This window comes from Saccopteryx bilineata, chromosome 5 (assembly GCF_036850765.1).
Source record: "Saccopteryx bilineata isolate mSacBil1 chromosome 5, mSacBil1_pri_phased_curated, whole genome shotgun sequence".
NCBI classification, from domain to species: Eukaryota; Metazoa; Chordata; class Mammalia; order Chiroptera; family Emballonuridae; genus Saccopteryx; species Saccopteryx bilineata.
The window spans coordinates 238,002,749-238,019,517 of NC_089494.1; the positions used below are offsets into that span (position 1 = coordinate 238,002,749).

General features: G+C 39.6%; 2 protein-coding genes across 9 annotated transcripts in view; both read left to right on the top strand.

Moving 5' to 3' along the window:
• The first annotated feature begins 345 nt into the window (after nt 1-345).
• Nucleotides 346-6,663, top strand: TLR6 (toll like receptor 6). The gene is made up of 2 exons (XM_066279240.1): nt 346-459; nt 2,642-6,663. Exon 2 carries the CDS (start codon nt 2,710-2,712, stop codon nt 5,098-5,100), a length of 2,391 nt encoding a protein of 796 aa, XP_066135337.1. The 5' UTR covers nt 346-459; nt 2,642-2,709; the 3' UTR covers nt 5,101-6,663.
• The window catches only part of TLR1 (toll like receptor 1), a 69,240-nt gene continuing 52,818 nt past the window's right edge, over nt 348-16,769 (top strand). For 4 of the 8 annotated variants that reach the window (XR_010731866.1, XR_010731865.1, XR_010731863.1 and 1 more), the window contains exons 1-2: nt 9,797-9,847; nt 11,743-11,840. The gene's annotated coding sequence lies outside the window, so the exon portion shown is untranslated. Of the gene's footprint in view, nt 460-9,796; nt 9,848-10,415; nt 10,440-11,742; nt 11,841-16,482; nt 16,586-16,769 lie in introns of those variants that run through there. The other 4 variants (XM_066279237.1, XM_066279236.1, XM_066279238.1 and 1 more) reach the window with 4 other exon arrangements.

Below are 16,769 nucleotides of genomic sequence, written 5' to 3' on the forward strand. Positions count from 1 at the left end.
CTTATTTATCATCCAGCCAAGGTAATGTTCCAAAATTGCTTGATAATGGTAGTTGCAATTATTTTGGAAATGTTAAGTGTGGTGATTAGTAGAAAACAGGCCAAGTTCAATAAATTTCCACTCCGGTGATAATTTCACATTTGGGCTGCAAACTCTTACATATAAATATTAGCTTAGAAACAGTTTTCTTCACATTAAAATTGTCATAAGCTGCTTGCTTATATGAATTCAAAAATTTGGTTAGTGTTTTAGTCAAAAGCCCATAAAAACCTGCTGATTCATATGCGTGGTGATCTTTGAAAGGGAAATTCACATTTGGAGTAATTCCAGGAAAGTCCAACAGATGGCACAAAACTGTTTCTATGGTATTGTTTCACTTTAAAGGACTTTGATTTCATGAAACACTTATTTTTCCACATTTAAAAATTATCCTTCACTTCCTCTGAGAAAGAAATCTTGGTAAGTAAGCAGGCTTTTGTGGCCTTTTCAAATTATGGCATAATTACTTCAAAAGAGCAAGAAAATGCTTCACAGTTGTGTAGAAAATAGGTAACGTTTCTTTGACATTTTTACAAGATGATTTTAAGTGTTGCAAATGTCTTTCTAAATACACAAGAAAGAAAGATAGACTATCTTGAAAAGATACAGAAGTAGATAGCACTTGTGTCATAGTTAGGGAAAAACGAACTGACGATATTTATGTCTGCTTTCGTCTGCGGCATTTTCTTTTTTCACCCTTTTCTAGTTCCTTGTTTTTGGTAACGTTTATAGTAGCTTACGTCACTGATACAGTACCTTTTACAGATTATGTACCTTTATAGTAGACATGAATGTTTTATCTCCCCTGTCACATGGTTCTATAATTGCTTACTCCTACCTGTCACTAACTTATAAGGATTTAGAAAGCAGGGATTATGCCGGTGCTATTCACACTTATAACCCCAGCACCGAACGCCCAGCAAACTCCCGGCACTGAACAAACAGTCATGAACTGAAGGAAATGGCGAGGACTAACTTAGGATTTGCCTCTCTCTGGGTTTCTCACCTAGACTTTGACAAATAAACAACGTTCTCTTATACACTTTTTGGCTTGAATATGGAATCACACTTACCTCAAAGTTTTTCTTTGCTTCCCTTTCTTGTAGTTTTAATTTTCACTGAGCCTATTTACTACCGCTTTAAAAAAAAAACACAAAAAAAACAGAGCTGCTTCCATTTGTCTTTTCTTTTCCTCTTTTCATTTGATGTATTAAAGAAAAAGAAAAATAACTTTTTCCTTTTATCTCTTTTTACTTCCTTTAAGAAAAAAGTTGTGAACTCTCTAATCATCCACTCTCATCTCTCATTTTCCTCTCCTTTATTTTTTCTTAAATGTGAAAGCTGGTTTGTTTAGTACAGGGGTCAGGAAACTTTTTGGCTGAGAGAGCCATGAACGCCACATATTTTAAAATGTAATTCCGTGAAAGCCATACAATGACCCCTGTACATTACACATTATCCAGTAAAAATTTGGTGTTGTCCCGGAGGACAGCTGTGATTGGCTCCAGCCACCCGCAACCATGAACAGGAGCGGTAGGAAATGAATGGGTTGTAATACATGAGAATGTTTTATATTTTTAACGTGATTATTTTTTTAAATTAAAGATTTGTCTGTGAGCCAGATGCAGCCATCAAAAGAGCTACATCTGGCTGGCGAGCCATAGGTTCCCGACCCCTGGGTTAGTATATACACTGGTAACTGCTTGAGGAAATAAGTGAGCCTGAAAGAAACTTATGTTTTGGAAGCAGCGTGCTTCTAAGGGTAGCTGGTCAACTTTCTCACATGGTGGCTAAGTTTCAGTCCCCTGAACACAAGCACAACAGAGGGACCACTAGGTTGGTTCTCATTGATAAATGTCAAATATCTAGAATCATGTGGGAGATGTTTTCTCTTTCTTTCTCTCTCTCTAAATAATACAAGCATGTTTCTTTAAATATAAAATTTTTTACATTAGCTGGATTTTATTTTAGTATTTTTGTGTTTTTTAATTCATTTTAGAGAGAAGAGAGAGGAGGTTGGGGGGGGAGAGGAGCAGGAAGCATCAACTCCCATATGTGCCTTGACCAGGCAAACCTGGGTTGCGAACTGGCCACCTCAGTGTTCCAGGTTATTTATTTATTTATTGTATTTTTCTGAAGTCAGAAGCAGGGAGGCAGAGAGAGAGACTCCTGCATGTGCCTGATAGGGATCCACCTGGCATGCCCACTAGGGGGCGGTACTCTGCCCATCTGGGGCATTGCTCTGTTGCAATGGAGCCATTCTAGCACCTGAGGTGGAGGCCATGGAGCCATCCTCAGCTCCCGGGCCAACTTTGCTCCAATGGAACCTTGGCTGCAGGAGGGGAAGAGAGAAATAGACAAAAAGGAGAGGGGAAGGGTGAAGAAGCAGATAGGCGCTTCTCCTGTGTGCACTGGCTGGGAATTGAACCTGGGACTTCCACAGGCCAGGCCAATGCTCTACCACTGAGCCTGTTGGGGGAGTTAAGTGGCATTATGAGTCTGATGGCGAATAAAAAAATAATTGAGATTTTGTGTTTAGTAAATGGAGATTTGAAAGCAATCACCCAATCTTTATACATCTTAATTTATATTACATTTCTAGAATTTGGTATATATCAAGATGCTCTGAGGAACAGCAACAGCCCTTCGGGGGATAACCGTTTCAACATCATGACCAAGGACAAAGAATCCATTGTCAAAAGCTTCCATTTTATTTACATCGTAACCTTACTAGTTGGAACCATAATCCAGTTCTCTACTGAAAGTGAATTTGCAGTAAACAAGTCAAATAAAGGCCTTACTCATGTTCCAAAAGGCCTGCCACCGCAAACTGAAGTCCTAGATTTGTCTCAAAACTATATATCTGAGCTTCAGCTCTCTGATATCAGCTTTCTTTCAGGGTTGAAAGTTTTGAGGCTTTCCCATAATAGAATCCAGTGCCTTGATATTAGTATTTTCAAGTTCAACCAGGATTTAGAATATTTGGATTTATCACACAATCAGTTGCAGAAAATATCCTGCCATCTTATCACCAGTCTCAAACATTTAGACCTCTCGTTCAATGACTTTGATGCCCTGCCCATCTGTAAGGAATTTGGCAACTTGACTCAACTGAATTTCTTGGGACTAAGTGCTAAAAAGTTACAACAATTAGATCTGCTACCAATTGCTCACTTGCGTCTAAGTTGCATCCTTCTGGATTTGGGAGGTTATTATGTGAAAGAACATGAGACAGAAAGTCTTCAAATTCTGAATACTGAAACACTTCAATTTGTTTTCCACCCAGATACTTTCTTCTCTGTTCAAGCAAACATATCAGTTAGTAGTTTAGGGCACTTACAACTGAGTAATATTAAATTGAATTCTGAGAGCTGTCAAGTTTTAATTAAATTTTTATCAGAACTAACTAGAGGTCCAAACTTACTAAATTTAACTTTAAACCACGTGGAAACAACTTGGAAATGCTTGGTTAGAGTTTTTCAATTCCTTTGGCCCAAACCTGTAGAATATCTCAACATTTACAATTTAACAATAGTTGAAAGCATTGGTGAAGAAGATTATACTTATTCTGAAACATCTTTGAAAGCATTAAAAATAGAACATGTTATAAACAAGGTTTATATTTTTTCGCAGACAGCATTATACACAGTGTTTTCTGAGATGAACATTATGATGTTAACCATATCAGATACACATTTAATACATATGCTTTGTCCTCAAGCACCAAGCACATTTAAGTTTTTGAACTTTACCCAGAATGTTTTCACAGATAGTATTTTTCAAAATTGCTCCACGTTAGTTGAATTGGAGACATTGATCTTACAAAAGAATGAATTAAAAGACCTTTTCAAAGTAGGTCTCATGACTAGGAATATGCCATCTTTGGAAATACTGGATGTGAGCTGGAATTTTTTGGAATACGATGGACGTGACAGAAATTGCACTTGGGTTGGGAGTATAGTGGTGTTAAATTTGTCTTCAAATATACTTACTGGTTCTGTATTCAGATGTTTACCTTCCAGGGTCAAGGTTCTTGATCTTCACAGTAACAGCATAACCAGCATCCCTGAAAATGTCACCAGCCTGGAAACTTTGCAAGAACTCAATGTTGCTTTCAATTTCTTAGCCCAACTTCCCGGATGTGGTGCCTTTAGCAGGCTTTCTGTACTGATCATTGACTATAATTCAATTTCCAACCCATCGGCTCATTTCTTCCAGAGCTGCCAGAATATTAGGTCAATAAATGCAGGGAACAACCCATTCCAATGTACATGTGAGCTAAGAGAATTTGTCCAAAGTATAGGCCAAGTATCAAGTGCAGTGCTAGAGGCTTGGCCTGACTCTTATAAGTGTGATTATCCAGAAAGCTATAAGGGAACCCTATTAAAGAACTTTCATATGTCTCCATTATCCTGCAACATAGCTCTGCTGATTGTCACCATTGGGGTCACTGGGCTGGTATTGGCTGTTACTATGACTGTCCTCTGTATCTATTTTGATCTGCCCTGGTATCTCAGGATGGTGTGTCAATGGACCCAGACCCGGCACAGGGCTAGGAACACAGTTTTAGACGAACTCCAAAACACTTTCCATTTCCATGCTTTTATTTCATACAGTGAACCCGATTCTGCTTGGGTGAAGAATGAACTTGTACCTTGCCTAGAAAAAGAAGATATGCGGATTTGTCTCCATGAGCGAAACTTTGTCCCTGGCAAGAGCATTGTGGAAAATATCATAAACTGCATTGAGAAAAGTTACAAGTCTATCTTTGTTTTGTCTCCCAACTTTGTTCAGAGTGAGTGGTGCCATTATGAACTCTACTTTGCCCACCACAACCTCTTTCATGAAGGATCTAACAACTTAATTCTGATCTTGCTGGAACCCATCCCGCATAATGGCATTCCTAACAAGTATCACAAGCTGAAGGCTCTCATGGCACAGCGGACTTATTTGGAATGGCCGAAGGAGAAGAGCAAACATGGACTTTTTTGGGCTAACATTAGAGCTGCTTTTAATGTGAAATTAACACTAGACACCGAAAACGATGATGGGATAATTTAAAAAAAAACTAGAAAATCCAGTTTAAGAAACCATAATAACATGGATTCTAATGATTCTAATGAACATCAAGTATTAAGTTATTGTCTGCTGTCGGCAGTACTTCTGTCTGTTAGAGAAAGACTTAAGGACAGTCATGTTTCAACTGAGTTGGTGAAGCAGGCTAGGGGTTGATGTGGTGTTCATTGCTGATTTCACAGAGCTCAGTCTCTGGTTAACCATTCTGTTTCAAATTGAAACAGGACCATTTGAGTAAATGCTCAGTCATTTGAGGACCTTTCCTCTACCTTTGCCTTTCCAAAATGGATTCATGTGAGCAGGAATCTCTGGGTCTTCATGGCAGAAGGAAAGGGTCAACCTCGCAACTATGTGCAGCTGTCTTCGGAGTGTCCGATGCATCCTCGTTGGCCTCTGGGTGAACTTCGTTATCCTGTTCAACTTTAGGGCTTGGGGATAAATTAGATTGGTTGTGAAAATTAAAGACTCTTTTTGGCCCTGGTCAGGTAGAGTTAGAGTGTCATCCCAATATGCCAAGATGACAGTTTGACTCCCAGTTAGGGCATATACAAAAATCAACCAAAGAATACATTAATTAATGGAACAACAAATCAATGTATTTTTTTCTCTCTCCTTTCTAAAATCAGTTTTAAAAAGACACCTATTTTCTTCACATCTGAATAATTGTTTGTTAAGTTTTTGACCTAGCTACACAAATATGCAATAGTTTGTGTACATAAAGGGTAACATGGCCTTATTCATGGGCCATAGGCCAAAGACAGATTTATCTGCTTGTCGGCAAAACTCAGAGCCAAATTCATTAACTGGTTATTGTATAGGTTATTGCATTAGGATTCTGGAGAATACCTTAAAGCTGACAAAAGGCACATTTTAAATAGAAATATTAGACACAGCCAGGCTGGACTTACTAAAAAACAGCAGAAAGAGAACAGTAATTATCATCCCATTTTACCACTTACAGAAGACTAGGTTCAAAAGGATGATTAAGGAGTCATTCAGTTGAGGTTCTGGACCTGTGGGGAGATTGCTTTGGATTTCCTTCAAAGACAAATAAGAAGGGCTCTGAACATAATAGAAGAGTAGTCTGGCACCTGGTCTCAGCCTGCAGCCTTGCAGGATAACGGGAACGCACAATCCAGGCACCTGGTCTCAGCCTGCAGCCTTGCAGGATAACGGGAACGCACAATCCAGTACAGCCGACCAGGTGTGCTGGAGAGATCTTAGAAGATCTTGGGGAGCGTCCCTTGGAGTTTCGGTGGTGTGGTGGGCAGTGAACACAGAGATTGGGAAATAATGCTTTACAAGTATAAGTGTGTGATAAATATTGAATGAATGAACAAGTACTTCCCATCAGGAGAATTCAGAAGGCAAGAGGTTGGTTTGGGCAGTCCAAAATGGCAGGATGAGAAGAGAAAGGAAGAAGCTGTTGTCATCTGCTCTTCCATTATTTGGCATGGCAAATCCATGTCAACCATGGAAATGGTAACTGGGATGAAGTGGTCCTGATGGGACTGCAGCTATCTGGGCAGCCGGCTGTACAAAGGAACTCTAGTGGTAAGAAGCCTTGGGTCTAGAGGAAGGGATGCACGAGGTGGGGGGAAAGGGCTGCTGCTACAGGTCAACCAGAGAATGTGCCACTTGCATTAAGAAACTGTGTAGTGGGGGGTCTGCCTGAGGCTTCTGAATAACCCACAGGTGCATCCTGTGCATCAACATTTGGATTCTGTGAAATAAGAGGCAGAGGCATGAGGGCTTGTCTGCCTTATCCAACAGTTAACTTCAGGGAGAGTTGCTCCTCTCTGTCTAATATACTCTTCCCTTGTGGTAGCCTGGGGACACCCAGAATATAGAGAAGGCAGGGAAAATGGAGGGAGAATAAAGAGACCACATCCTTCCCCATTTCCTGGCAAGGAAGGCCTGAGCTAGGGCCAAGCAGAACTTTGAATTAGGTGTGAGGTTGGTGTCAAATCGGACTGGCCTGGACTTTTAAGGCCTGAAATAGAGGTGTAGTTGTGAAAATGAGACTTCTCACTAAAAGTGATGGGGTGTGCCCATAATTCAGAATACGTCGTGACAGAAGGAGAGTCAACAAAATCTGGTTATAAGGCAGTGGTTAAGGAGAAAAGGGAAGCCCTTTTCTCATGGACTTAACTCATTCAATGAACTAGTTTCGCAATTAATAATTGTAAAGAAATAACCCTTAAGAAATGTTCTGAGAGTAATCTCCTGCGCATCAGCCCACCCTTGCTCTTCCAGAGAGTACAGACTGGCTGTCACAGGCTGTCTCCCAAATGGGCCATTTTCCTCAGCCTCTGTGGGGCTCTTTCCTGAACTAAAAAACAAAACCAAAAAACCTCGAAAAACAAAACCCAAAAAGCAAACCGCAACAAACTAGGGCACACATACTAAATGATCACATGTTTTAAATGGTTTCAATATGTTTCCCACAAAGTATTGTTGACATTGAAAATACAGCATTTTGACATTTTTATACTAGAATTAAATAAAACCTACATTTTTGTTGCATATGAAGACATTCACTCATTTCAAACATATGAAAGCTCTATTATAAGAGGTTTTTTCATTTTTTTGTTTGTTTGTTTAGACAAAGATTTTCTATCTCCAGGAATCCTCTGTTGAACTCTTTCAGATACCAGTTTGAGAAAGAAGGTGCTTACTTCAAGGTTACCGAGGAGTCTCACAGAACCCAAAGTCTGAACTCCAAGGATGTATGGAAGCGAGACAGTCAACAGCTCAAACTTTCTCTGTCTAATCTCTCTACCCAGACCAATTAGCTGTAGTGAGAGTGCTAATGAGGATCAAGGAATTCCTCGCCTCAAGACCACTATCCAGAAGGATGGTGTATTGGCCTACTTGGGCTGCCATAAACAGCAGGAATTTACGTCCCACAGTTCTGAAGCCTGGAAGTCCCAGATTCAAGTGTCAGCAGGTTTGGTGCCTGCTGAGGCCTCTCTCACTGGCATGTAGATGGCTGCCCTCCCACTGGGTCGTCAGATGGCCTTCTCTCTGTGCGCACACATTGGTGTAGCTCTTTCTCTTCTGATAAGATCATCATTCCTATTGGAATAGGGCTCCACCCTGATGACCTTAATTACCTCTTTCAAGTCCCTGTCTCCAGATGTAGTCATATTCTAACGTTCCGGGGGTTAGGGCTTCAACCTATAAATTCTGGAGAGGATGCAATTCAATCTATAACAAATGACTATGCAGATAAATTGAAAAATATTGGGACAGAGATTTTCAGTTGTCTCAATATTCATTCTCCCTTTATTTACTACTAGAATATGTGAGCTTTAATCAGGGCAACCCAGCTAGAGATGACATTTCCCAGCCTTCCTTACAGCTTGATGTGGACATGTGACTAAATTCAGGGCAATGAGATGTAGCTGGAAGGTAAATGCCATTCTGGGTCATGTCTTTAAGAAAGATAGGTCATGTCTTTCCACCGAAAACAAGGTAAGAATTGGAGGAACCATCTAATACCTGGAATTAAAGCCACAGGTTGATGACGTGCCCTCAATTCTGCTGTTTTGTTTGGCTCAAGTCAGCCTTTTACCAAGTCCTGGACAAAGTCTTCAAACAAAGGCAATTCAAATGTATTGATGCATCTGTTATGTGAGAGAAAAGTAAACTTCCACCTTGTTTAAACTACTATACTTTTGGACCTATCGATATAGCATCTTCATCTGCATCCTCATGAATACAGACATTTACAACATACAAGCAGTGTGTGGGTGGTAGAGTGAGGGGGAAAGAACATTACGAGTCACAAAAAAACCCCAAGTCCCAAGATTCTTAGTTTAAGGAAGTTGGCCTTGTTCACTGTTTTAGAAAAGCTGATTACAGCCAAGAATTGTATCCAGTTTGTGAATGGACATCAAGCAATATTAAAATGAGGACAAGTTCAGAGGAATTCAGCTAGCATTTCTTAGCTTTATTTGCCCATTTTCATTTTTTTATTTTGTTGTTATTTTAAAAGACAAAAATGGAGCTATCAGACTGGATTCCTTGAGTGTGCTGACAATAACCCAAAGCAAGTGTTTTAGACTTTATCTGAGAAAGATGGTTAGATATGATGTTTTTTACATGGAAATTTTTTAAAAAATCACATTTTAAGGAAAGTTTTAACATATCAATGGAAAAAACTGAGCACCAGATTTTCTCTGAAAACCAGTTTGTCAAAAGAGACACAATCAACACCTAATTTTATAGTAACGTACAAATGGTCTTTCCTCTTTATGAATGAGTTTGAGCAAAACTTTGAGTTTGACCGCTACCTCTTTCCATTCTCTGTCACTTGTAATAGTGGACTGATCAAAAAAGCAAGAGGAAAAGCAAAGCACCTGAAATACACTCTGACCAGCACTTCCACCCCCACCAGCATGGCTGCAAAGATAAGCATTTTTGGATTCAGCCAATAATGATCTGTGGATTATTAACAACACCTCCTTTATTTCAATAGTGAGCTGACTGTAGTGAAATACAGAGCCACAAAGATATGATTTTATTTTAATACTGGTCTGTCAAGCCAGAGTCCATATTCTACAGATGAATAGGAGAAATTAGGTTTATACTTTCTAAGTAATGTAATTGCAGCGGGATTCAGTAGATGGCACCAAAGAGCCCCGCCCCCAACATGAAATAAATATTTGAGGAAGTAGTTGAATTCTCTTCTACAGACTGCCAGTGAGACCTACGGATAGATTGTTTGGTAAGCAATATCTTTTTAACAATTATTCTATAAAAGAAAATAATGGTATGAACCATTGGACACAAAAATCTCAGTCTCTATGATTAGGTCTTGAGTGTTTTTCTAAGGGGATCATTTCTGATATGTACTTACTGTGGTTTGAGCTAGCATTTGTTTATCGTTTCTTTGTAGTCAGAGAAAAGGTTTTCTTGTGTATGTGTGTTTGTGTGTGTGTGTGTCTGTGTGTTTTGTTTTTTTCTTTGAATGGCACTCACCTCAAGCATTATTTGTTTGCAAGAGATCTATTTGAGTTGGGAGATGAGTATTTGGGTCACACACATATTCTCACGATTATTTTATGGAGCTGCTAGTTGTTGACTTCAGGTGCCACTGCTCTACATCCCGACCCTTTCCATCCATCTCTTTGCAATAGGAACGCTGAGGAAAATAGGACATAGGTAAATTACTCCTGGGGGCAATGCTGCCTATGTCTCCTCTGTGTTCATGGGCAGGTTTATTTTAGTTTCTTCCCTGGGCTGTTTCCGTAAGCTATTCTTTTCTGCTTTCTCAGACCACTGAAACCATTCTGTGGTGTTCCTGATCGGGTGGAATTGTAAGTTTCAAATATGTTTCCTAGGCTTCACCCAATTCGATCAAAAGAGTTGAAAGGGAGTGCATTTTTTTTTTTAAAGAAAAGTTCACAAAGCCACATAGGAAACGAAGCAGAAAAGATCTTGAACTAATTCCAATCCTTTCAATCTGTGGTTAATAGCTATTGGCCTGATGCAGAGAAGACTCACTTAGTATTTGCAGACTGATCTCAATGGGCTAGATAGACTGTGTGGTATCATTAATTAAAAACAATCAAAGTCCCGATTTGATGCCTCCAAAATCTTCAAACAAAGGCAATTCAAATGTATTGATGCATCATATCATATACTTGGAAGCTAAACTTAACATAATTATGGAAATTGACATAGAGATACTTTTATACTTTCAAATTAAAACTTCCTTTTACTAATCAACTTAGCAAGTGACCATTCTATTTGGTTGGTAAAATAGTTTTGAGATTCTAACATATATGAGATTTAGTGCTGGTTATTAGGACTTGGATGAAAAATACTGATTTTCACTGATTTAGCAAGTTTGGTTTATATAATTTAAAGATTCTGTAAGTACCTAAAACTCAGTTTCTCATATGTACAATACTTTGACTCCTTAATTACAGAATTAAAGATGGTTTGATCAACTGAGTACTTCAAATTAATGACTATCAATGGAAGGGCAAAATGGAAGTTGGGCAAATAGAAGATAGCGGGGTCAATTAATTTTACTAGATATAAAGTTGAAGCCATGTTTTCATTAATGCTTGGAGATAGACAGCTTTATCGGTTTAAATCTTTGTGGTGATTGCTGTTGTTAAAGAAATGAGGGCAGCTTTGGTCTTGTGGTGGAGGGTTCACTGTGCGCCCTCATGTTCACGCATGGGGTCCTGTCTCTGACCCTGGTCTCTCTGGTCACTCTCTCAATACCATTCCTAACCATACTGATCAATAACCGCCTTGAGCTGTGGAGTTGGCCAGAAGGTAGAGAGATCCTCAGAGTTGGACTCAGGTTTAGGAATAAGTAAAAAAACCATTTGGTCCTTAAGCCCAAACCACTTATACTTTGACTTAATTTTACCACATAGTTCTGTTTTTGAGATATTAGGCATTGGCCCAAGCAGTAATTGAGAATTATTTTGATTCTCATATAAGTACTTCTCTTTGTGTGAGTAGACCTTTCAGGAAGCTGGGGGGAGGGGGGAGAAGAATTGGGAAATTTCTGGGACATTCAGCCAAATACAATTGATGTCACGGAAATGCCACATTTACTTTTAACATGCATTTAATGTGTGTGCCCCGTTCCTTGCACAGAGTCTTCATGAGTGATGATGGAGGGGGTGGTACCGGGCCATCGCCCATATTAGGAGAAATCAGGATGACAAGGGATTATTTGGCATCTCTACAAAAGGGTAAGTTCAAGCAATGTTTCAAAAAAGCAGGTACGTTTGCATGTCTAACTTGGGAAGCTTTTGGAGGGCAGGGTTGTTTCTGAGACTAGAATTCTAGTCATCCTTTGGTATGCATGAGGGATTGTTCCAGGACCCCCCTCATATGCCAAAATCCTGGGATGCTCAAGTCTCTGATATAAAATGGCATAGTATTTGCATATAAGCTAAGCACATTCTCCCATATACTTTAAATCATCTTTAGATTACTTTTAATAACTAATACCATGTAGATGCTATGTAAATAGTTGTTATATTGTTGAGGGAATAATGACCAGAAAAAAAGGATCTGTACATGTTCAATAGAGATGCAACCATCTTAGGCCTAACAACATAGTATACATGTCAGCAATACTATAACATTTTTTTAGAGTGCTTTTGATCTGGGGTTGCTTGAATTTGTGGATGCAGCATCTGGTGATATGAAAGGCCAGCTGTATTTTTTTTAATTTTTTTAATTTATTCATTTTAGAGAGGAGAGAGAGAGAAAGAGAGAGAGAGAGAGAAGGGGGGAGGAGCTGGAAGCATCAACTCCCATATGTGCCTTGACCAGGCAAGCCCAGGGTTTTGAACTGGCGACCTCAGCATTCCAGGTCGACACTTTATCCACTGTGCCACCACAGGTCAGGCAAGCCAGCTGTATTTAGGTCCTTTTGTGCCCACTGAGAGATGTGAGGGGATATGTGAAGAGGAATTTGACTCTTTGCTGATGATACTTATAGTTTGCTTGTCTAATGCAGTTTATAAGATTTTGAATAAGATCTTTGCAAGATCTGTGTAACCATATAGCACCAGCTCAAAATGTCTCTGGGGGTGAGGGGTATGTCACTCTCTAGGGTTTATCCCAACAAACTCCCTTTGGTCTCATGTGCCATTGGCATGGTGGTAACAAAAGAAAACAGTATCTGAACTATAATGAGTTGATAATTAGTACAATAAGCATAACCTAGAACAGGGGTTGGGAACCTTTTTGGCTGAGAGAGCCATGAACGCCATATATTTTCAAATGTAATTCCTTGAGAGCCATACAATATGTTTAACACTAAATACAAGTAAATGTGTGCATTTTATGTAAGACCAACACTTTTAAAGTACAATAAGTCTCTGAATTCTTTTTAATAATGTTGTTATGCTGTTGCTAGCCAATGATGAATAAAGTACTTTTTACCATTAATGCGACTTCTGGTGCTGCATGGTTTGCTGATGGCTTTGTAGTCTGGTTGATACGTGGTGAGGTTAAGCATCATGCAGGCTTTGAGACTTCCATCCATTAAATGTGATCGTAGGTTGGTCTTAACGTTCCTTAGATGTGAGAAAGACTGCTCACATGCATACGTAGAGCCAAACATGGTCAGTACAGCAATACTCACACGCTGCAGTGTGTGGTATGTGACAGAAGCGCGTTCCAAGTTTTGACGATCAGCTGGTCCGCGGGTTGAAGTTTTTTCATTTCTCCCCACTTGTGTTTGCTTGCCAACTCTGCTTGCTGTCGTGCAAGTCTTTCCAAATCTTCATTCAGTGACTTGAACTTATTCACCCACATGTCTAAGGCCTTCAGGTCAGCAGCTTGTAGCTCAGAATCTCTGATGGAGACACTGGGGATGTAACTCAGGTCGACGCCGTCCACTGCACACTCATGTGGATGGGTGATGAACTTAAAAAGACGAGTGAGCTCACGAAATTCTCCAAAGAGTGCTTTGAATGACTTCAGATTAGATGTGAAGCCCACTAGCTGCTGGTGATCAAGATGTTGAGCAGGGTCACTTGCTGTGCATGCATCTTTAAACTCTCCCAGTTTTTCAAAGGGTAGTAAATAACCTGTTTCAATGTCTTCGATGAAGATTTCCAGCTTGTTTTCAAATGCGAACACTGCTTGTTGAAGGGATAAGACTGTATTTCCAACACCTTGCATTTTCACATTGAGCTGGTTCAGATGTTCAATCATGTCCATGAGATAGTAGAACTTCAGGAGCCAGTGTTAGCTAACTCAGGATGCTTGACATTTTTCATTTCAAGAAAAGTCCAGATTTTGATCAGACAAGCAAAACGGCTGAGCACCTTCCCTCTTGACAACCAGCGCATATTGCTGTGCAGAAGCAGACCAGGATAATTATTCCCAACTTCATCAAGCAGTGTTTTAAACTGGCGATCATTTAAAGCTCGGGTAATAATAAAGTTGACCACCCGAATGACCAGCGACATCACCTCACCAAGCTGCTCGCCACACATCTGAGCACAAAGCGCCTCCTGATGTAGGATGCAGTGAAAACTTAGGATGGGTCTCTTTTCATGTTCACAAAGAAGTGCTACAAATCATCTGTTTTTCCCCACCATGCACGGAGCACCATCAGTACACACGGAAATAAGTTTATTCATTGGTAGATTTTTTTCTTTAGCGAACTCAGTGAAAGACTTGAATAAATCCTCCCCTCTTGTTGTCTCTTTCATAGGCAAAACAGCAAGACTTTCCTCACGTAGTGTGTCACTGACAGCATACCTTGCAATCATGCTGAACTAGGATAAATGGCTATGTCTGTTGACTCATCCAAAGTGAGAGAGAAGAATGGTGCTGCATTTATGTCCTTCACTGTGTTGCCTCAATTTGATTTGCCATCATGATGGTACGATTGTGAACAGTTCTTGCCAATAGAGGCATGTCTTTTATTCGTTTGATTATCTTGTCTTTATCCGAAAAGTAGTCAAAAAGTTCATTGGCAACATCAAGCATGAATGTTTTGGCATACTCCCCATCTGTGAATGGCTTTCCATTTCTCACAATTGCTAAAGCACCAGCAAGGTTAGCCAAATTCTAGTCACCTTGTTGGGTCCAAACACAGAGTTGCTGCTGACTAGTTTGCATTCTGCACAGTAGCTCTTGACATGCTTTCTTCCTGCTGTCCCCCGCTGGATATTTCAATGCAAATATAGTATGGTGTGTGTCGAAGTGCTGCTTTATATTAGACTGTTTCATCAATGCAATTTTATCATTGCATATTAGACACACTGCAGAACCTGCTCTCTCCACAAAGGTGAATTCCTCTGTCCATTCCTGCTGAAAAGTACGATACCTCTCATCTTTTTTTTCTTTTAGCCATCTTCTTCATCAAAAGAGTTTCTGCAATTAGCTAGCTGACTACTTGATTAAAAGGAGGGAGGTTTACTTCCTGACCTCACAATGACCCATGTACGTCATGCATTATTCAATAAAAATTTGGTGTTGTCCCGGAGGACAGCTGTGATTGGCTCTAGCCACCCACAACCATGAACATGAGCGGTAGGAAATGAATGGATTGTAATACATGAGAATGTTTTATATTTTTAACGTTATTATTATTTTTTATTAAAGATTTGTCTGCAAGCCAGATGCAGTCATCAAAAGAGCCACATCTGGCTTGCGAGCCATAGGTTCCCAACCCCTGACCTAGAACAAAAACACTTCATAAGGAATAAATACAAATCGAATGAATGAATTTAAAAAGTTTTCTGAATAAGAGAGAGGGGGAAACTGTTCCCATTCTCAAAACCTTTCACTGCTTACTGTTCCCTCATCACTGTCAGGATATAATCCCAACTCCTGGCAATAATCTAGACCCTGTGTGACCTTTGCCCTGGCTCCTCTCATCCTCACTCATTTCATGCTAACATTGACTTCCTCACTGTGCCTCAGACAAATCAGCCTCACTTCCATCTCAGGACCTTTCCACTTGCCTTTTTCTTCACCAGAAATGCTTTTCCCCCAGATCTGCATTCTGGTTTCTACCACAATGCAATCTTTTCAGAAAGGCCCTCCTTGACTATCCATCTTAAAACAACCATTATCAACCACTGTTACGTACCTGCCGTTATTCTTGATTAATTTACCTTGTTTTATCTTTTTGTATAGAATTTAGCACTACATGAAAGTACATTTAGTCACTTATTTGTTTATTTCATGTCTCCCTACGAGATAATAAATGCTCTGTGTTAATTAGAATCTTAATTGTTCACTGCTTTATCTCCAGTTCCTAAAAGATGGCCAATAGGTTGTCAATAAATACTTATTGAATAAATAAATGTATTTTGAGAAACCCTTTACTGTGATCTAAATACCTTTTGAATGAGACCAAAGTTAGGCAAAAAAACATGTGTAGATAATAAAAGGTAATGTGAAAAGGGCCCAAATTCAACCACACAGGAAGGAAACACTTAAGAAGCCACCAGAAAGCATATGTCAAAGGTAGAAAGTACACCAGCTGTGTCTACCTCGCTTGAGTTCTAAGTGATGTTGGGAGGGTTGGGTTCAGAAGACTTTGTGAATACGTAAAACCATCTGTATTAGTTTCCTGTAGCTGATATAATAAATTACTATAAACTTAGTAGCTTAAAACAATAAAAATGTATTTTCTCATGGTTCTGGAGACCAGAAGACCAAAATCAAGGTGTCAGCAAGGCTGTATCTCTCTGGCTCTCTAGGGCCTTTTCCAGCTTCTGGTGGCTGTCATCATTCTTTACATTGTAGCTGGGTCACTCCAACTTCTGCCTCTGTCTTCATATGACCTTCTCTTCTGTGTCTCTGTTGTCTGTTCTTTTGTCCCTGTCAAATACCTCTCTGACTCTTTCTTATAAGGACACCCGTCATTGGATTTAAGGACCACCTGGATAATCCCGGATGATATCCTCATCTCAAGATCCTTAATTATCTCTTCGAAGACCATTTTTTTCCAAATAAGGTACCATTCATAGTTTTTGGAGATTGTTAGGTTAAGTGGTAGACATATCTATTGTGGGGGGCACCATTCAAGCCAATGCACCATAGAGGTAGTATAGTTATGTATAAATATGTGTATATGTCCCTGGTTTTAGGTTGTGTGACTCCAAAGAATGTAGCCTTCATTTTATGACTCTCTAATAAAA

Bases quoted from the DNA above. Each gene is read 5' to 3' on its own strand.
- TLR6 (XM_066279240.1), top strand. From the start codon at position 2,710: ATGACCAAGGACAAAGAATCCATTGTCAAAAGCTTCCATTTTATTTAC.